This window comes from Zootoca vivipara, chromosome 1 (genome assembly GCF_965207765.1).
Source record: "Zootoca vivipara chromosome 1, rZooViv2.hap1.1, whole genome shotgun sequence".
NCBI lineage: Eukaryota > Metazoa > Chordata > Lepidosauria > Squamata > Lacertidae > Zootoca > Zootoca vivipara.
The window spans coordinates 17,789,353-17,811,929 of record NC_142582.1 but is presented as its reverse complement, the minus strand read 5'-3'; the positions used below and the strand labels follow the sequence as shown (position 1 = coordinate 17,811,929).

The window sequence follows — 22,577 nt, the reverse complement described above, 5'->3', positions numbered from 1 at the left end:
CCTGGAGTTCTCATAACTTCTTGGAATTGTTGCATACAAATGCCCACAGAGACCCAAATATTCACCTGTCTGTCAGCACTGCTTTTACAAATGCCGGTGCTTTAAGAGAGTAGGACAGAGAGAGAAGAGGGCAGAAATGAGAGTAAGAGGATAGGTGCTGAGCTGAATCGTTAAGAGACGTAGAAATTGCAGCAAAAAGTTGCACCTGGCACCCACAGAACTCTTGCATTGTACCCTATTTACTCGAATGTAATGCACTGTTTTTGCCCAAATTATGTTACGGAAATTAGGGTACACCTTAGATTTGATGGCGCATTAGATTCAATTGCAAGCTTGAAAAACACTGCTGACATAAGCAAATACTTTTTGGGTTTCAAGGTTTTGAAAATTGATGTGCACACTAGATTTGATGGTACAATAGATCTGCATGAATACAGTACTTTCAACACCAATAAACCCCTGGTCCTGTATGCCAACACACTGTGCTAGTCTTGTGCCAGGAAGAGGTGTGCTCGGCTAGCCCTGAAGCTTGGGCTACTAGAATCAACAGAACGGAACACTTTTTATGTTAGCCCCTGGAGCTTTTCACCTCACAAATTGCTGATCAGCGACAAAACTTTCAGGAGTTGCTTATGGCAGTAACAATAACAGCTTGATGGCAACAGGGGAGCACTGAAAGCAAGGTTAAGCATGAAAAAAACATATTTTGGGGGTAGGATTCTTCTAATTAATCCAGCTCATTTTAATATGTGCATTTCAAAGAAAAGATGATTAAGAACACACGTATTCATGGTCTCTTCAAATTTCTAAGCATCTTTATCAGAATCTCCAGAACTTGATTCACTTTCAGTGTCACTTTTATCTGTATTGCTATCCTCTTCACTGCTCCCTTCACCGGTTTCTTCATCTTCTCTAGCAGCACGTTCGCTTTCTAACGTGGAAATATAAAAGATACAAAGGTAAGTCACTCTTGCAACTACCTTTTCAGGAAGTAATCTGTGCATTTCCTGGCTTGCATCGTGGGCTCCCTTCTTCCTTCCTCCCTTCTCTTTTTGGGGACAGGCATCAGCCACAGCCCTTCTGCATGCTTCCCATGTTACTTGCTAGTGGTGCTGCTTCCCTTGAATCCAGGAAGTGTTTATATCTTAAGGGAAGAAGCAATGGACAGGGACCTCTTGGAATGTCTTCTTTCAATAGTGCCAAAAGGAGCACAGGGGCAGATTCCTTGGCTGGGTGTACACTGATCTGTAAAAACACTTATAAAATATAATATAGTTCTCAATTGTATAATAGTATTCAGTATTTACAGTTTTAGCACTTACCTAATACTAGTTTTTTCTCAATAAGTGGAAGAAACTGCAGGGCCTCAGGGTTTTCTGGTTCATATATCAGAACTGGAATTTGATAAAAGGAGGAGATATTATTGATATCTATAGGATGAAACAGAAAATAGGACTTTGCAATAATAGTTTGACCTACTTCATAGAAGTGAAAATATATTTCTCATAAAAGTACCGTATTTTTCGCTCCATAAGACGCACCTGACCAAAAGATGCGTCCCAAAAAACAGGGAAAGCCCTGGGTATTTTTTTTTTTGATCAGCTCACAGTTGTGCAGTTTTTTTGCAAAGGGGGAAAGCTCCATTTTTTCCAGCATTTTTTTCAGCATCAGCTCAAAGCAGCTTCTTTTGCAAATGGGAAACGCCCCGTTTTTTGGGGGTATCAGCTCACAGTTGTGCAGTTTTGTTTGCAAAGGGGGAAAGCTCCATTTTTTGAGGATCACCTCACAGTTGTGCAGCTTTTTTTGCAAAAAGGGAAAGCTCCAATTTTTTTGAGCATCAGCTCAAAGTTGTGCAGCTTACCTTGCAAAGGGGGAAAATCCTGTTTTTATGGAGTTCAACTCACAGTTCTGCAGCTTCTTTAGGAAAGGAAAGGGAGCCATTTCTACAGTTTCCAGACAGATAATCTAATCAGCCAGTCACATGTCGCTGGGGAAACACAACAATGGAGGCCTGGGCAAGGGGGTGGGGCCGGGAAGGGAGCTAGCTTCTCTTATCTCCCTCCCGATCTCTTGCAATCTGCTGCTGAGTGGGTTCTCTTTCCCTCTTGTTAGCCTTTAGCTCTTTCTTAAAAATGAAAAGCACAATCTGCTTTTCGCCCCTGGGCAATTCAGCTCCAGGGACCATGCATTCGCTCCATAAGACGCACAGACATTCCCCCTTACTTTTTAGGAGGAAAAAAGTGCGTTTTGTGGAGCGAAAAATACGGTATCTCCGATTCAACAACAAACTCTGATCTGGAAGCACCCTAGAAATTACTTGCCAATATGTTTCATCAAGGCAAACCAATGATAACATGAAATATACAAAAGCATTCCACTCTTTTCCAGAATCATGAATATGGCATGCAAAGTGGGGGTTAACTCTTTCCTCTCTTGTGCCACAGGGGAGGGCAAACAGTTTGCAGGTGCATCAAGTCTGTGGTGAAGAGGAGGGGGGGGGGTTAAAAACCACTTCCCCATATGGCATGGTCATAATCTTCATCAGAGCCCCCATGCTGCTATTAACTTTTTTTATATATAAATGACATTAATGAACCTCATGCTATTATCTAGTTTCGCAAGTTACCATTCTGTTAATTGATACAGGAAGTGGTTGAAAACAGGAAAACAGAAGGAACAAATTCTCCTCTGTGCCTTTCACTTTTAATGCATAATGCTTATTCAGCATTTAAGCTTCTGATACTGAAACAAGTAGCACTAAAAGGCTGGGGCAGACTCTTCTTACCCCGAGGCCATGTCTACTGAGGCCTCATCCGTGCTCGGTCCAAATATTATTGTTATGTATGTTTATTGATTTGGAGTGTTTACTTTGAGACTCCTCCCCCCCAAAAAGAATTCCTGTGGGTGCAGAAAGACAATCATATCTGGTGGGCTTAATGATGCCTGTCATGAGTCCAAATTTGGCCCGTGAGGCCATCTCTTCATACCACACTCACCTGCTTCTCATCGAACATCATGAGGCCACAAGTGAACAATTATGCCTTAAAGCAGGCATCCCCAAACTGCGGCCCTCCAGATGTTTTGTCCTACAACTCCCACCATCCCTAGCTAACAGGACCAGTGGTCGGGGAAGATGGGAATTGTAGTCCAAAACATCTGGAGGGCCAAAGTTTGGGGATGCCTGCCTTAAAAGTGTGCTCCTGGTTGTTCCTTGCGAAGCGAGGAATCTGCCAGGGCTTATGAACAGCACTATGGAGTTCTTGACTGTGATTGTCAAAATGGGCTTCCAGTTGGAGAAGGTTCCCCACCCCTGTGTTAAATGGAATGTCACAACTTAGGAAACAGATTTGGGGAAACAATGCAAGTCAGAAAAAAATCTTTTACAGAACTTACTCATCTGACAAAGCTTTTTTGCAAGGCTGTATTTCTGCTCCATTATTGCCTTCAGAAACTATAAAGAAAATTTAAAAGTATGCAGATTAATACAAATACGAGCCAATATGACTCAACCTGCACTCAAGTCAACTCAAGGGTGTTGATCCTGCGATGCAAAGTCCAGTTTGGACAGCTTCAGCATGACAACTTTTTCAAACTGAGGACACATGATGCTTGGCACTTTGTCACGTAGATCTATTCCTCCACACACCGTATGTCATTACCAACTCATCTGCAGTGATCTAAAGCATCATAAAGACTGTGGATATTGCAGATGATCTACATGCATCAATGTACCACTAGGAAGGAAGAGTCTCTTATGTACTAGGCTGTTTTCTTCCAGAGGCTGCTTATCTAGAGTGGCAAGTACAGTCGTACCTCAGTAGTTGAATGGAATCCGTTCCAGAAGTCTGTTCGACTTCCAAAACATTCAGAAACCAAGGAAGCTCCTGCAGCCAATCGGGAGCTGCAGAACCTGCGTCAGACGTTCGGGTTCCAAAGAACTTTTGCAAACCAGAAGACACACTTCCGGGTTTGCAGTGTTCGGGAGCCAAAACATTCGACTCGCAAGGCATTCGACTTCCGAGGTACAACTGTAGTTTCTTATTCCCTTTTATTTAACCAAAAAACCCCATTTTAGATGTATTAACTGCAGTCATGCTTATTATGCTCTGTTAAGAATCAGTCTTGTATGCATCTAACCTCTTTTACAATCATCTAGATTTTAAATAATATTTTGATCAATGTTTATCACACGGAGAAGTATTCAAAACTTTACTCCTCCTATAGGAACGGCTAGTTTTGCCAGAATATATGTTTGCTTAATCATTGGTGGTGGTGCGGGAGTATTTGTACCTCTCCCATTAACTGTAGCGGTGCAATTCTCTTTTCAACTTCATAGTCACTTTGTTCATTATTTTCGTCCTCTGAACTCTCTGGTGTCTTCTTGTCAGCATTTTCTTTAGCCACATCTTCCCTTGGCTTCTCAGTACTGACCTCACCACTGGGTAGGTTTTCAACAATTGTGGAATTTTTCATGTTTTCATCTACACAAAAAAATTATATTATAGACGAAGAGGAATTAATAAACATTTCTGTAAGCAAAATTGTGACCAATTAGATTACCTTTCCCAAAAATTTCAGGGGCTAGCCATGCAGCAGGAAAAAAACCAGAGGGTCCTGACTCATTCATTATAGCGTAAGTATTCATGGTTTAGCATCCCCTCTACAAGATGTTAGTCTTTAAGGAGCCATAAGGCTACTTTCTGAATTATTGCTATTTCACTGTATCCTGTGTTAAATAATATTTCAACACAGATATTGTTAGTAGAATAAAGAGAGTGTGAACAGACAATGAAACCCCCCAGGATACGATCTAGTCAAATCCATGCATTTTTAGATCCCACTGATTTATTTTATCCTGTTTTTATTTTGTCCTTTCTCCAAAGAGGCACCAACCCTAAGGGTTTTGCTACTTTATCTCCACATGCTTGGATTTGAATCCATGCTTCTTCAGCTCAGTTGCACCAGTCTACCTACTGTTCCACACCTGCTTTCAGTAGGACAACCACAATAATTAAGGAGTTGAAACAACTTCACTACGAGGGAAAACTAGCGTGTTTGGGGGTATTTGGCTTAGAAAAAGACAACCGAGGAGTATATGATAGAGCAGGCATCCCCAAACTGCGGCCCTCCAGATGTTTTGGCCTACAACTCCCATGATCCCTAGCTAAGAGGACCAGTGGTCAGGGATGATGGGAATTGTAGTCCAAAACATCTGGAGGGCCGAAGTTTGGGGGTGCCTGTGGTAGAGGTTTATAAATATATTCATTGTGTGGAAAGAGTATATAAAGAGATTTTTTTCCTTCTCCGTTCCCCACCCAACCATATTTTGTCATCTGTCAACATTAAATGGCAGTAGATTCAGAACAGACAAAAGAACTTTTATATATAACACCATTTAAATTACCAGTAAATCCGGGATGTGTACCCCATTAATCCTTTTTAGATGCCTAGTAGAGACATAATCCACATAATCTCTATACAACTGCCCTGAGACCTCTGGGTATAGGGTGGTATATAAATTCAAATATTATTATTATTATTATTAATAATAATAATAATAATAATAATACAACTTCCCTCCTTTCCAGACAGCTCTGCCAAATGTGGACTACTATCTCTTCCTCCTGTCTTGATCATGAAATTCACATACCAAGTATCTTTGGTTCCATTGCTTTGGTACACCTCTGCCAGCCTCGTCAGTCCTCAGATGGCACTCCCAAATTTTAAAATCCACATGAGCCTAGACTTTTATTTAGTAGGGTTGGATGAGCCACGACATCACATACAGTTTATGACATGAGAGCTAGCTCACAAAGAAGTAATCAAAAGCAGCAAAAAGGGCTATATGCGTTGAGCAACTGCACAAGTCAGAATTTCCTTAAAGGAAGGAAGAACACACCACTTGCAACAGTTTACCTGTCAGCTATTACAGTGGTGCCTCACTAGACGAATTTAATTCGTTCCACGGGTCTTTTCTTATAACGAAAAATTCGTCTAGCGAATCCCATAGGAATGCATCGATATATTTTTTTTAAAAAAAATGCCCATAGGAACGCATTAATTGAATTTCAATGCATTCCTATGGGAAACCGCGATTCGCTAGATGAATTTTTCGTAAAATGAATTCGTCTAGTGAGGCAACCTCCACTAGAAAAAACATTTCGTTAAGCGGAAATTTCGTTAAGCAGGGCATTCGTTAAGCGAGGCACCACTGTATAAGCATTATAAAAAAGAAATAAAGGTACAGTGAAACTGAAAGATGGTGGCCCAATTCATGTATCCCCATAAGTGGCAGACACCATCTTAGAGAAGGCAATCTGCTTTCTTTCTCACATACTCAAAAGAAACCGCTCCTTTTAAGATAAAGCTCTTTGTAACATGTATTAGGCTTCCCTTTGTTCATGTCTGTAATTAACAAAAAAAACCCCAGAACTATGAAAGTTAAGGTGAGCAATGCCTCTATGTTGCTTTATCTATCTGTGATGCTACAAGAACAGCTCCAAAAATAGCAATGATGCTGTGGGGAGACCAGAATCTCTCCCCCCATACCATAATATTTGAAAAAAAAAACCTTCCCTACAGACGATACTGAGCGCTGAGATCGGCAGAGGGTGCCTTCTTGGGAGTTCCTCAGCTCCCAGAGGCTTGTGGGGAGGGTGACAGCCTGGGAGAGGGCACTCTCTGTGGCAGCCCCTAAGTTGTGGAACTCCCTCCTCACAGAGGTTCATCTGACACCTTCACTGAACAGCTTCTGGCAAATGCTGAAGATCCATCTCTTTAACCTGACTTTTGACACCTGAGGTGTATATTTTTAGGACCCACCTTATTTTTGTGATTGTAAGTTGTTTAAACTGCTTTTAATATTGGGTTTTTAACGTTGCAACCCATCATGGAAATTTTGGGTGAAGAGTGGTCAATAATAAAAACATTCTTGTTTAGACAAGCCTACCCAGATGCTTAGAAAGAAAATTTAATCTACTTTAGTATTTTAACTTTTGTATGCTTTAAAGTGAAGTTGTGGATTTTTCTTTATTTTGCTGTTTCACCTTTCGTAAACTGCTTGAAGTTTTTTTATGGTCCAGCAGTGTATAAATTTTATTAAAAACAAACAAACAACAACAACATAACATTACTACATTTTGGGCTAAAGCATACTTTAGTAGGGTGATCAGCAGCAATAAAGACAAAGTTAAAAGTATTCCTTAGTTGTAGTACCTTTCATTGAAGCTTACACTATATCCATGAGGTTCGAATTAAGATGAAACACACAAATTAATGGCATCACTCGATCAGTCAATAAAATACCTTTTTGATATTACATTCAACTAAATCTAGACATAATTTATAGCTGAAAGAGATTAACAAAAGAAATATATTTTGTTTGAACCAACCATTGACTTCCAATTCTGTCTTCACCTCAGTTATCTTAGTTTCATGATTCAGCCTCTGTAAATCAGTTTCTAATTGTTGATCATTATGAATTTCTGGGAGAAGAGAAAGCAGAAGAGATAAAATGCAGCGCGAATCAACAGCAACAATGTTTCCCCCCTCAAATTTATGTCTTTAGGGTAGAGAAATCCATACTATTTCATATATCAACATGTTTGATAGTCTAATGAAGCTAGCATATAGTAACAGAAAGGTAATTTTTTTCCTGCCAAGAAAAAAGTGCACATTATGTCAGCTGATACTGAATTCAACTCAGAAACCACAATGTACATGCAATCCTCATCTTCTTTCATTTCAGAGAGAGAAGCACTTGTAGAACTGCATGCTACAATCTATAGGCAATTAGCGTATTGTAGTCTGTAAAAAATATAATCTATAAAGATATAGAATAATTCATACTAGATATGGTAATATGGGTGTCTCAAAGCAAATTAATCATTGAATACTTAGCAGGTATGAAAATTAACTCTTATGAAGTAAGGTAAGGAAAAGGTAAAGGACCCCTGGACGGTTAAGTCCAGTCAAAGGTGACCATGGGTTTGCGGCGCTCATCTCGCTTTTTAGGCCGAGAGAGCTGGCGTTTGTCCACAGACAGCTATCCGGATCATGTGGCCAGCAGGACTAAGCCACTTCTGGCACAACGGAACACCATTAACGGAAGCCAGAGCTTACGGAAACGCCATTTACCTTCCTGCCACAGTGGTACCCATATATCTACTTGCACTGGCGCGCTTTCGAACTGTTAGGTTGGCAGGAGCTGGGACAGAGCAACGGGAGCTCACCCCGCCGCGGGGATTCGATCCGCCAACCTTCCGATCGGCAAGCCCAAGAGGCTCGTGGTTTAGACCACAGTGCCACCTGCATCCTACTCCTGCTCTGATGTGTGCAGAGCTTAAGTAAAGGCCAGGGTACATAGAATAGTGCTCTCACACTCTCTGCAGAGATTATTAGGACACCGACACGCTTAAAAATGCTTCATGGGAGCATCACTGCCACTGGGAGATGGCCTATCAATGCAGGTAGAGAGAACACAAAATAAATGGAACTACAAAATAAATGATGACAAAGAAAAGACAGTTGGTGAGGATTCCCTCTTGATATGGAAAGCATACAGAATGCTTGCTGCTCACGTAGATACCACTTTATCAAGATGAATCATGTTCAGCAAAGGTACTTTCAACTGTGGAGGGGTCATGGCTCAGTGATAAAGCACATGCTCTGCATGCTCAAAATTCCAGGCTTGATACTAAGCGAATCCAGCAAAGGTGGGAAAGACTCCTGACAAACCCTGGGAAGCAGCTACTAATCACTGGCCTAGATGAACCAATGGTTTGACTTGGGCCCCTTCTAGATATCTTTTCTATGATGCACTCATTTGTGCTCATGGTGGTTTTAGGGCAATTATACACAATTTATCTTTTAATACTGTTTGCACCTACAAAGGCTACAGGGTGGCATGCTGCTTTTGTTACTAATCCGTGCACCTCCTGTAACTTCCCGCTGAAACCCTGCAACTTTACGTAACACAATATTTCCTGGGTTGCTGTTTTTCGCCCCACTTTAGCTGCATTACAGTGCAAGACTGCCCATCCAGATGGTAGTAATGTGATGATATTAGGGAGGCATCACAGAACAACTAATAGGGCAGAGTGATTTATGGACAGCCCAGTATAACTCTACCACTGATGCATTGTTGTTGCATTACTGAAGAATACCATGGCTGATGACACTGAAAGCCACTGAGAGGTCGAGGAGAATTTACAAGGACACATTTCCTTTGTCTCTCTTCTGACAGAAGTCATCATGACCAAAGCAGTTTCGATGGCAAAACTGGGCCTAATCCCCAACTGAAATGGATCTAGAAAATCAGTTTTCTCAAACAATGCTTGGATCTGGCCTGCACATGGCTGAGGGATAATTTGAACTCTACTCTCCTAGTCTGCAGTCTAGTAACACAGAACTGCATAGGTTCTATATGTATATATATATATATAACATATGCAACATAAATCTCACCTGTCTCTTCTTCTATGCGGTCAGGCAATCTTACACTCATCTTTGGATTTTTATTTCTTGCAATTCTTTTTAAAGTATTCCCCCTAAATATTGCAAGTGTTATTCAAGGGAAGACGAAAAAAACCACAAACACACATTTTTGAGACTACAGAGATAATATGCTTTCAGGTATATGCCAGGTTCAACACAGTTGGAGTGGTATTCAGTAAAAATAGTTATCGGTATCTGAAAACAAAATTAGACTTGATGCTAAAGGCATCATTTGCATTTAATATGCATGTCTTAAAAATGCAAATAATAACTATTAGGATAGTTACTGAAATCACAGGAAATAGGGGAAGGACTTCCTTCCTACTGCAATCTTCAGATCAAAAAACCACCCTTCTGAAGCTATTTGCATTTCCTCTTAATGCAAATAGCAGCTTCAGAAGGAAGCTTTTTGAAATAAATAGGGACTGCAGTGGTGAGGCAAGGGTTAAACTCCTTCTCCTTGCCTGCAGTGGTTTCTTATAACTATCAACTCCCACAGCAGTAATGTGCATTTTTAAAAGTGTGCACTTTAGATACAAAAATGAAGTTAACATCGTATCTAATTTGGTACTGAGCTGCCTGATTCTTGTGCCAGTGCAAGCATGCAAATGATTCCATGTGAAGAGAACAAGCTCAAGTTACATGGAGTTCCACAATTGCTAGAGACCGCCTCATTCTGTTCTACGCTGAAACATTCCTGAATGATTCAGAAAAAAATTGAGACAGTTTGAAGGCTAGCAAACCTTTACAGCGCCACCCAGCCATATGGAGCTCCCGGATAAATGGCATAACCTCTTTGTTATGACTTTTCAACTTAGCCTGCCTTCTCTTTCAACTTTATCTTTTGCCCATCTGCTGCCAATTAATCTTGAGTGACAAGAACGGATTTCATATTTCCCAGTGGATGATTGAAGGCTGCTGCACATGTTACATTTGCCATGGAGAGACCTCCAAAATCTTGTGATAAAGAGATTCCTGCCTATAACATTTGGAAGCACATCCCATGCAGAACACCACCATCAATGTATGTCACCAATAGCTACAGACGATCAAGGTGCAGAAGCCCTCAACATGGCAACTGAGTTCTGTGCTTCTAAATGTCACAGCTGGAGCAGGAATAATTCACCGTGTGTGTGTGTGTTTTGGCAGCACCCCATGATGAGCAAAATACACAGACCAAGCCACACTTTCTTCCACACATGCCTCAAGAACTTGTTGGGATCTACAATAGGACAGTGGTTACTTGTTTGAAAATTTTTGTCAGCAATTTCTTCTCATAATGAAATTAATTAAGAACGCAAATGAAGTGAGACTTGCTTTTCTACGGATTTAGCTGCACGTAACAAGATCTGCTTTGATGGAGTGTAAGGTCTGCTTATAGATTCATTTCCACATCCCATGCTGCCTTGGATTAAAAAAAATAATAAAGGAAGGAAGGAAGGAAAAGAACCATCACAAAAAAGTATTGACATCAACTGCAGAATAATAATTCCACTAAAATGCAGATTCTAACCAACTGCTGCAGGCTTTTATTTATTTATTCTTTTCTTGTATTCAAGTACATTTTGAGAATCCAAGATCAAGGGCTGATTTTGAATTAGTAACAAGTCAAATAAGAGTATGTGCATAAAATACATGATTCAAGCTGGGGAGCAATCAATACAACTTCTTCTAAAAACTTATTTTGAAACATGCAGCACTATAGAGCAAGGATATATTATTACAGAAACTCAGCTTTTTCAAAAGTGAAACTCAAACTGAAAGAATTTGATTCAGCTAGCCAACAATAATCAGTATTGGACTGCAGCATCTGGAATACCCTCTTCATAGTTGATATTTGGGTCGCAATCAGAAGTATACTTATTTGGAAAGAAAGCCCAACTTAAGTGAGAGTAATGATAGTACTTATCTAGTGATATATACACTCATGTTGACAATCAAAAGGTTAAAGTAGAAAGATATGTGTTTCTAGTTCTTTAAATATAAGAGAGGTTGCAATCCCACACATACTTACTTTGAAGTAAGCCCCACTGACATACGTGAGTAAACATGCAAAGGATTGTGTAATCTATGACGAATAATTGCACTATCTTTCTCTGACTGGTTAAGAAGGCAGATCATATATGAGGTGCACAATAGATCTTACCGTGGAATTCTTTTAACAGGTTCAAGGACTACTTCTTCTAAAAACAAAATAAATTGAAATATTTGGTTCAACTGATACACATTCAGATTATCCCCTACCCCCCCAAAAATAAATAAAGTAATTTTAAATTTAATGAAGCAATAAATGTAATATAGTTTCCCAAGCTTTTCTTAACATTAATTAACAATTTACAACATCTCTTTGAGCCAGTGGTTTTGTTCTAGCCTGTTCCCTCCACTGCAAGGCAAATTTCCCTCAAAAAAATCACACGGAAAACCCTCGATTCTTGCTCATTAGCCCAATTCCGATTAAAAGACTATTGGCTAAGGGCTTCCAATCACTGCTGGGGCTGACCAACATACAACCGTTGGAATGAATAGGTTAGACTTAATATTTATTTAGGGCAAAGGAATAAGGGCGAAATTAGATGTGATCTTAATTGAATGAATTAAGAATGAATTAATGAAGGGAGGCATTTTAGGGGGAAGGGATTTTTTTGGTGGGGGGAGGAACATAGAATCAGGAAGGTGGGGAGAAAGAGCTATCGCAGCCCCACATGGTTATTTACTTACAAAATGTATGTGGTAACAGTGTTCACACGACTAACATAATATCTAGGTGTGTACACAGATCAGGCAACAGAAGTGGCACACAGGTCAGGAAGCAACAGATGTTTCAACCACCATTGCTCATCTGTGGCCCAGTTTCTGTGCTGGCTTCTGTGTCTCCGATGCCCACAGACCTTAAAAAGTGCTGCAAAGTGGAGCAGGAGGCAGAGAGAAGAAAGTAAGGCTTCTATTCTAGAGCAAAGCCATGTACCAGAAAGAGTAGAAGCAACCACAAACTTCTCCAATGCATTATTTTATGTAAGTTGCATTGGGGATTCTGCTGGATTAATGAAATTAGGTAAATCAACCAAATACTAATGCTTACGAAGGAATGCCTTCTATTCTTTAACTGGCAATTTGTTTTGAGTTATAATTAAAGCCTAGTTTCGTCCCTGGTTTTAATTACCAGTATGATTTTTCTAAACTACTAGCACCTTTGTACCAGCATCCAGAATTCTAAGAACCCCCCACCCCACCCCAAAAATCGGTGCAGTTTGAAAGCAGTGGTTAAAAATCAGCGCAGTTTTGAAAAGCTCAGCAGATTTACCTTTAGGACCAAACACATGCAACCTTCCATTTTGTCTAGTCTTCTGTTCCTGCAATAAAGACAAAAGTAAGAACCAACCACAAGACCTGCCATGTACCGGAAATTTTGCCTAAAATTCTTCACCGTGATTTCTCTGACTACTGAGAATTCCCATAAGTTGCAATAAAACACTGAAACACAGATATGACTCTTGATCAGTACAAACTGATTAAAACCAAAACATCAAGAAACCATTAAATACCAACATATCAATTCCTTTTAAAGATAAACGTATATCAAATTTGAAATAAAAACTTTTACCTTCATTAAATCAGTCCTTCCTAAGCCACTAAGCCTATATAAGACAATAAAATGAGTTGCATATATAAGGAACAGATTATTCAAGATGATATAATGCTTAAAAATCAGCTTGCATCCTAGCCTACCTCTCATATTTGACATAATAGAGTACGGTATAAGAATTCATCACAGCCAAAGCACTGTAGACTAGTCCAGTAAGCTTTGCACTGCAGAACACTATGCTACCTTATTTGTTTTCTGCTTTTTTAGTATTTCTGACCATGAGATCACAACCAGCAGTTCATTATTTTTTTTGAAATCATATTTCTTAAAGTTCAGAATATGTATCCACTACACTCAGCTTTCCTTTTCCTATATATAGTGAGCCCCAAGAGGACGTGATCTCTTCCTTCCGTGGTTCCCACTATTTCCACCTCTGCCTAAATGAACTCCGAGGGCATGTATCACCCATAAAATGGCCTTACTTGATGTCCTAAGTATTCAGGCAGGATGATAATGGGAAAAGGAAGTCTCTTGGGTAAACACGCACAAGGCTGTTAAAGGCTTTATACAATAATAATAATAATAATAATAATAATAATAATAATAATAATAATAATACCTCAAACTTGGCCCGTAGCTAACTGACAGCCAGTGCAAATCCCTAAACAGCCATGTTACATGCTGGAGGTAGGTTGCTCCTAATAGCAGCTGAGTCACAGCATTCTGCACCAGCCTGTAGTTTGTGGACCAATTATGGGTCTACACAGAGCATTTTGCAACCACCCAACCCTGAGGTTATCATTGCATGCACCTCTGTGGCCAAGCTATCCCTGTCCAAGGACGGGTATGATTGGCACACCAGCTAAAGCTGCTCTGAGCTACTGAGGCTGCTTGGGTCTCTAGTGACAAATATGGATCCTGGATCACCTGTAAGCTACATATGTGGTTCTTCAGGAAGGAGTGCAACCCTGTTCAGAACAGGCAACTGACCTTCACAGCTTTTCTTTAAAAATAGTTTGTACATGTGCTACAGTATTTTCATGTAACATGCACTCCGGTCTTTCAGCTGTAGTCCTAAGAATACTTCCACGTACGTACCGGTATATTCCATTCAATCAGCTGGATTTAGGCTGTGCACATGACCATCTCCACTGCACTGCTCCACTGGGTTTTGAATCCATGCCCACATGGAATTAGCAACAATCTAGAGCTATCCTGTAGTTTCTTGTAAAAATACTGCACTTTCATGTGATTCATTGCAAGCCAGCTTCATTCCAATTTGAGAATGGTAGCAGTACTGAATGTGTAGTGAAACCGAGGTGTGTACATTTGAGGTTGTGAGTTGGGGCTGGTTCTACATGTCTGATGTCAGTGTGGGTAGGGGGAGTTAGAGAAGTCTCTTTCCTCTGACAAATCCTCTTTAACTGAACTGTTCCCTATTTTATTTTAAGAGTTTTATTTTATCTCTCCCTGTGTGTAAAACATACCTACTCATATAGTGCACCCACAAACACAAAACCCCTGACTTTATTTAAGCTGGCAATGTGTACATGGCCTTATTTTCAACTTGTAGAGATGGTCAGGAGGACAGAACTGCTAGTGTCTTATAAAAGAATGCAGGGAAAGAAGAGACCAAAATATCCTAGGACAGGCTTCCTCCAACTAGGCCCTCCAGATGTTTTGATACTACAATTCCCATCATCCCTGGCCACTCTTCCTGCTAGCTAGAGATCATGGGAGTTGTAGGCCAAAAACATCTGGAGGGCCAAGTTTGAGGAAGCCAGTCCTAGGATATGCCTTGAAGGCACGTAAGGCTACCACCTTGCTGAAACTGGGAAGGTTGGGGTCTGATCACACATTCTCAGAGGGATAAACTGAACAATGGCAAGAACCCATCTTCCTTTCCTTACCTTGGCAAAGGCAAACGTGTTTCTAGGACAAATCCATCTAAAACAAAACGTTTGAGTGTATTTTGCATGATATCCTTAAATCAGACCTGCATGTTTTCAATGTATAAATTCAGCATGACAGAGTATAACATTAAATTGATAAACTTTTGAGATGCATTTAATTTAAAAAAAAATTCTTAGGAGACATATTGTTTCCCTCCCCTACATGTTTTTATCGAAATGCTCTCCCCATACTCTCATGCTCCAGGTCATGGATCTCCTCACAGGTGCACACATCCTTTACATTCCACGCTACTCCTTCCTGTTTGGTCTATTCCTTTTGAATAAGTTATATCCCTCAATTACCACATTGCAGTCCTGTATCTCATCCCACTAAGTTTCAGTAATGCCAGAGCTCAAGTTCATCTTGTTTATTCCCCATGCCCTATGCATTAGTATAGAGAAAATGGGAAAGTCATTCCCTCAAGCTGCTTCCTTCTTGGTTTCCCCCCCCTGCCCATAAGCAGGTTCCTGTACACCAACAAAGTTATTATCCCCAGTACTTGGTGTCCCCCTGTGCTCTGAAATATTGTCTTCTTCCCTCTTAGGATTCAGTTTAAAGCTCTCCTGATAAAGTTTGTGAGATTCCTAACACATTTTTGCCAACTGCTGTCAGGTCCAACCATCTCTTGCCAGAAGTCCTTCTTCATGGAAGTGGAGACCATGGTCCAGGAAGCCAAATCTTTCCCAATGACACCATCTGTGCAGTCAGTTATTTACTTCGTGTTTTTCTTTCTCTTCCTGGGCCATGACCTTCAACAGGAAGGCATGATGAAATAAACACTTGTGTCATAGGATCCTTTCAGCTTCCCACCCAGAGTCTCATAGTCCCTTGCAACACATTGAAGACTGTGTTTGTTAGTATCATTTTGTATCCATATGGGTCAAAAGAAAGGGGTAATGGTCAGTGGGCTTGAGAGTTGGAAACCTCTCTGTCACAGGTTGAATCTTTGCACCTAGAACAGGAATGTCCAACCGGTCGACAGCGATCGAAAAGTCGATCCCCAGTTCATAGCAGTCGATTGCAGGCTCATATTCCTCTGCGGGGGGAAAGGAGCATCCAGCCCCAGCCCCTCGCTCTGTTCTTCATTCGCACACGAATACAAGAACAGAAGAAGGAGTTACCGCTGCCGTAATTACTACTTGTTTAGTGATTTATGGCGCCCCATCTTAAAAAGCCCAACAACTTTAGCTTGACGTCCCTGACCTACAAGAAAGCACACCTCCTGGGACATCCTATCAAGTCCACACATCGCTATCCCTGTCCCCTTCAGTAGAAAGTCACCGACCACCACACCTCTCTTCCTCCTTTGGGAAGTGGCAGAAGTCCTTCTATCCACTGCACCTTCTGCAGTCACCTCTGTGCTCTCTGAGGCCTATGACTGATGTCCCTGTTCCTCTGACCTAGAATCAATGTCCAAGGGTAGGAACTGGAATTAACTGTGAAGTTCCAAAGGCACGGTATAGTTCCTGACAGCCCTGCTTCTGTGTTTTATGTTCTTCCAAGTGTTTGCCTCCTGGTTAGGGTTGGGGGATATGCACAATTAAGCCACATTTTTTTACCTCCACTTCTCCTCTAAACTTTGCCATCCTTGGTACAACTTGACTAATATATCCATGCCTACCATAGAAGTATAAATCTTTTATTTATTACAATTTGTGCCATAAGACTAACAACTGGCTAAAAACTAATTTGGGAAACTATGTATATAAACCCTGCCTACATCACATTTCAATATATGCAAGTGACTTGGATGCAGGGGAATTTCTGTAATTTAAAACACAACACAGGATGTGTAGCTCTTGTTTAAGAGAAGGACGGTGAAACATTTGCTGTCCACATGTTTTCATTGAGTAGCACAACTCTCCACAGAACAGGAATAGCAATTTCACAATTCACAGGTGAAAATGGGCACATTCATGCCAATAACTTCTATAACAATGCAATCTTTTACATGTGTACTCAAAAGTAAGTCCCATTGAGTTGAACGAGGTTTGTTTCCAAGGCAGTGGCTATCCAGTTGCAGCCTGCTATAGTTCTATGCACACTTCTGTAAGTTGTTGTTGTTTAGTCGTGTCCGACTTTTCGTGAACCCATGGACCAGAGCACGCCAGGCACTCCTGTCTTCCACTGCCTCCCACAGTTTGGTCAGACTCATGTTGGTAGCTTCGAAAACACTGTCCAACCATCTCATCCTCTGTCGTCCCCTTCTCCTTGTGCCCTCAATCTTTCCCAGCATCAGGGTCTTTTCCAGGGAGTCTTCTCTTCTCATGAGGTGGCCAAAGTATTGGAGCCTCAGCTTCAGGATCTGTCCTTCCAGAAGCTCTGTATTCAATCCCATTTGCTCTGCATGCACAGCACTCCCTTCACTAGTTTGGAAAGTGGTGTGCACATGGTGTTACCCCCACATATCTATCCTGTCATTTCTTATGAAATACTGCATTTTGATGCATCCCCCCTCCAACCCAGCTTTCATCTGAATTGAGAAAAATAATGACACAGCTGCTTTTTAAGCTGGTAATCTGTACACAGCCTTAATGGGACTTACTTCCAAGTGGACACATATAGAGTTGCACTCTTAGCTCTGGAATATTGATAAAAGCATTAAGAACAAAAAAACCTATGAAGAATTCTTATGACAAACAAACAAACAAACCCTACCCTCTTCCTTTTAAGCCTTTTTCCTTTTTTAAAAAAAGAGGGTAGGGTTTGTTTGTTTTTTTGAATATAAGGAGCTATAAGAAAGTACTTTCAAATGCATTGTTTAATGCAAATACCTTCAGGAGCAATGACTTCCATCATTCCAGAAACCTAAAAAGATGTAAAGGAAAGATTCCAAATGGCATTTTAAAGAAGCTTAGTAGGAGCAAATAAGATGAATATATTATATACAATGCAGTATGGCCTGCAAAAGAGGCCACGGAAAGTTTCCAAACACTGTTTCTTAGTTGACTTTTTACTGAAACTAAGTAGGGAGCATTCACAAAAGGGAGAAATATATAAAAAGACACCCCAATGTACACTAGTGGCCAAAATTGTGGAAACCTTTTTTAAAAAAGTGTATTTCTGAGGTTTGATGGCTCATAACACCTGATTGGCTCTCTAAACACTCATGCTCTTTGGCTTCATTCAAATGAAGGAAAGCTACTGCATATCAACCTAAGCAAGTTGTGCTTCATTTTTCTGGTTGTTTGGCTATAACTTTTGATAGAATACAGATAACTGAACAAACGTTGTGGCATTACATTCTTCATTAAATTATCTTTCTATTGATATATCATGTTATGGTATTAGCATAAAAAGGGGGGGTTGTTATGAGCCATCAAACCTCAGAAATACACTTTTCCCAAAAGGTTTCCACAATTTTGGCCACTGGTGTAGTGATGAATGCCTTTCTCTGCAAATTGTGAGTTCTTCAGGTATCAAAAAGACCTGACTCCTAATCTCCTCCCCATCCCCAGCGACATGGTTGTTAACGACACCTTGCATCTGAAACACTATTATATTTTTGTTTCTAAATGTGAATTGGGGAGTGTTGGAAATTTGGGTGCAACTCAGCATGCAGAAGGGGGGGGGTCTGGCATGGTTTAAGACAGACAGGGTTAGGGAACTCCAAATTTCCTGAGCTCTCTCCATCTCTTTTGATGTTACATTTAGACTGATATTCTCAGGTTGTGCTGTTTTACAACTTCCTGTTACTTTCACTTCTCTTATAGACCTCAAAATGAGACATCATGCTGGAACCATCCTCCAAGGGAACAAAGGAGCCAGCACGGCTGCCTTGTTCTACTACAGACTAGTTAGACTAGAATTAGGAACTTGTCTATCCAAGTACGTATTTCATACAATAAAGTACTTTGTTATTTTTCTTACCTACAAGCATCACTCTGTGTGTGATTGCAACTGGTAAAGTCTGCTAGATTTACTCCCTTAATGCTGCCTTACTCAGCATACTAAAAGAGTTTCAACAGATAGCTGGAACCAAATAACTTTAGTATAGAATATATACCAATTTTTAAGATAAGGTTACAATCAACGGAATTGTGAAAAAATGTAATTGATGGAAGTGCTGACATTACACTTACTCTATACAGATAAAACTATATCTCACTTTACTGGTTGAACAGAAAAAAAACATAAGAATATGGAATATAATTTCATCCTAATGTCAAATGATTTCAGTTAAAATCCTTGGTTTTATCTTTGACTTCCTTCCTTCCTTGACACACAGACCTATTTACGCCATCACAATACCAGATCGGTTCTCTCTTTACAGCATTACAAAAACATAGTCCTTTCTATCTGCCTCCTTGGCAGAACACTGAGTCACATCAAGCTGGCAATATTTTTTTTTTGCCTTGACTACTAGAGTTTTCTCCTCTTTGGTCTTTCCTTATCTCACTTTGGCCCTTTACTTCTACCAATCGCTCTGCTTTCAAAACCATTCACTTTTGTTCACCAGACCATGGAAAGTCTTTCCTGAAATTCCCACATTGGCTGCCTTGCATGCTCCAGGATTGTGCACAAGTTTCTTGTCCTTACCTTCAAATCCCTAAATTTCAACAGCTTTATCATTTTTAAGAGAGAGAAAGCATCATAACCAGAAATGGCCTACTTGTTCAGCTATCTAGGCTGCCATGGAAACACAAGTGACAGACAGTGGTTAATTTCCATATTTAATTTCCATATAATTAACATAGCTAACATAAAATGTGGGTGAACATAGCAGCAACTAGGCTGTAATGTATGTTACACTTCTTCAATAATGCAATTTGTGCCATTTCTAGTGTGAAAGTGTTTGCTTAAGCAAAGAAAAGTTATGACTGATCACATACTGCAGATCCCAACATATTTTTGTGTGTGTATCTGTTATATAACAGATAGATTAGAAATCTCAAACAGCAATAATGCTTAATATTCATTTTAAAAACATAGGGAAATAATTCCTCACAACTTTTAAAGGGTAAAACTTATGTGTGATAAGGTAAAATGTTTACATCTAAAACAATGGAAAACAAAAACAAGAAAGGATTACTTTAGATGTATGGCTCCACTTATATATCTGCTTTGCGAATGTATATTATGCAGCGCTCATCTAAGCACCTCAATTAAGGTATAGCATGTAACTGCAGAGGCATAATTTTTGGAGTAACAGCCAAAATAGCTTTTGTGAATGCTACCTCTCTGGGGAATTAGCATATATTCGGGGAAAGATAATTATAGGATCCACTTAGTGTCACAATGCTCTGGATGGGTCAGGATGTTCTTCAGGAAGTCAGACTCCACCTTGCATTCAAAGTAGAAGTACAGTAACCTCATTAATAGTTGCCATGTGACCTTCCCCAGCTCTATTGTCACATCAACAGGTAAGCCATAAGATCACAACTCTTGGCTGTAAGTCTTCCTCTCTCAGTACAGTGTTCAGATTTAAATTTGCACACAATCATGTGTGCAACAGCTGTTATTTCTACAGGACACTAGAGCCTCTGCTAATCATCATATACATAATCTGAAATCCATTTAAGTTGGCAAACTGAATTCAGCAAGCCTGGCTTGATTTCAAATGGGAACAAGCCAACTTAACTGCTTTGTAGATCATGACCAACATTTGATTAATGACTCATGCAGCCCCACAGCCAACATTTGAATAGGGTGGGGGAGAATGCGAAACAGGCACCACTAAGGGTATTCTGCTATGGAATAGTATACAAGTCTAGTAAATCAATAAATGTGTATATGCTTAATATCACCACAAACACATCACTTCCTTTTGACTGCAGAAGGTTTGGCCATTATCCCTAGGTCCTGGATTCCAAATCCATAACCACTAACAGAATTTCCATGTGTCCCCCTTCAGCATACACAACTAATTAGGTCTGTTTTTCAATCTCAAATATTAAAATGAATGAGATTGCGAAGAGATTATTTCCCATTACCATCCTCAACTGTCAAATAAATTGATTTTATTAGCAATTGTGTAGAAAACTAAAAAAAACAAACACTAAGTGACTGTGTTAGTGGTACCAAGCCTTCACTGGAGCTAGAGCCGCAGCTGCTCATACCCAGGGGTGCCTATTCTGGAACAACAACAACAACAACAACAACAATGTATGTATATGCCACCCATTTCACTGGGTTGCTGCAACCACTCTGGGCGGCTCCCGCCAAAAATTGAAAATAGTAAAAACACAATACAACATTACACACTAAAAGCTTCCCTGGACAGGGAAGTTATACACCAGATCCACTAGACCAGCCTTTCTCAACCCTGGGTCCCCAGGCATTGTTGGACCGCTGCCCCCACCATCCCTGCCTGCTATCCTGTCTGGCTATGGATGATGGGATTTGTTGTCCAACGATATCAGGGGCCCCAACGTTGAGAAAGGCTGCACTAAACATCTCAATGTTTCTTTTGTTCATCGCTTGCAGGGCTGCTGTGCTTTTAACAGGGAGAATGTGAAGAGGCGGCAGGAAGAACTTCTCAGCATGGCAGTGCGGCCAACAGAGAGTAGGGCAGCACTTGCTGAATTTATTCTGCTTGTTGCTACAATAATTAAAAAACACGACATTTTCATTGGCAGTGGTGGTGCAGCAGCAGCCATTTCCCCCACTGAATTGCATTGTCGTTGCTGTCAATAATTTGTTGTTGTTGTTGATGTTGTTGCTACAATAATTAAAAACCTGGCATTTTCCTTGGCGGCGGTGGTGCAGCAGCCAGCTTTCCCACTGAATTGCATTGTCATCGTTGTCAATCATTATTATTGCTATTATTGTTATTGTTATTGCAGTTTTTATTAAGGGCTACAGGTTAAAAAGGAAGGCCACCTTTAAATACGTGGGTGGGGTGGGGTCTCCTACCTTGGGGGCTGTCGGCCTGGGTATCCCCTGGCCCAAGACAATATTAAACCTAGATAGGGGGCGGAGGGAAGAAGAAGAAGGAGAGGGTTAGAGCTGCGCTGCTCCATATCCTCGAAACCCCCTCGACGCAAAAAAATAAATAAAGCAGCGCTGGTGCTAGGCTACCTGTTCATGGCGCGGCCGAGCTACCTGGGCTCATTCAACTGACTGGGGCAACGCAAAGGACGCTCCACTCCCAGCGCCGACAGAGCGCCCACAGGCCACAGGCAGGCCGCGTCGTCACCATAGCAACGCGCAGCAAGCGCCGCTTTGTCAAGCCTCCGGGCCGCCTGGAAAAGGGGGCCGGGCGGGAACGGAGGGGCGCGGCGAAATGGTTCCCACCTGCGAGGAGAAGCGGCCCGCCGCAGTCGCGCCTTGTCAAGCAGCAGCAAAAGGAGCCAACAGAGACAAGCAGCACAAAACTAACCCCCCCCCCCGCCCGATTGTGAAGGCCTGCGCCGCAAACTCTCATTGCTCACATGCCCCCGTTTTTCGGCGATCTGGGTGGGCATACACGTGTCATACTCGTGCATCCTGGATTAAACTGCATAGTAAACTGCCCGAGACGTTTTGCTGCACCTGCACATGGTGCTTGCCCGCCTGGGTGCCTGGGGACTTGAGGCAAATCGTCTCCTATGCGCCTCTTTTCCTC

The 22,577-nt window shown here is 40.9% G+C and overlaps 1 protein-coding gene across 6 annotated transcripts; it reads right to left on the bottom strand.

Annotated features, from left to right (window-relative positions):
- Window positions 1–704: 704 nt before the first annotated feature.
- ERICH2 (glutamate rich 2) lies at window positions 705–22,209 on the bottom strand. Of its 6 annotated transcripts, none has more exons than XM_035135590.3 (14): window positions 22,052–22,209; window positions 21,887–21,935; window positions 17,806–17,839; window positions 14,989–15,025; window positions 13,097–13,130; window positions 12,797–12,845; window positions 11,642–11,678; window positions 10,813–10,896; window positions 9,466–9,548; window positions 7,392–7,484; window positions 4,291–4,481; window positions 3,394–3,451; window positions 1,323–1,394; window positions 705–931 (listed from the first exon to the last, which is right to left on the bottom strand). In XM_035135590.3, exons 1-14 carry the CDS (start codon window positions 22,057–22,059, stop codon window positions 807–809), a joined length of 954 nt encoding a protein of 317 aa, XP_034991481.3. In that variant the 5' UTR covers window positions 22,060–22,209; the 3' UTR covers window positions 705–806. The 6 variants fall into 6 exon arrangements, with proteins under 6 accessions (XP_034991481.3, XP_088513143.1, XP_060137180.2 ...); XM_088657017.1 differs by having other exon boundaries at window positions 14,989–15,074; window positions 22,052–22,170; XM_060281197.2 differs by lacking the exon at window positions 10,813–10,896 and having other exon boundaries at window positions 22,052–22,189.
- Window positions 22,210–22,577: the final 368 nt, after the last annotated feature.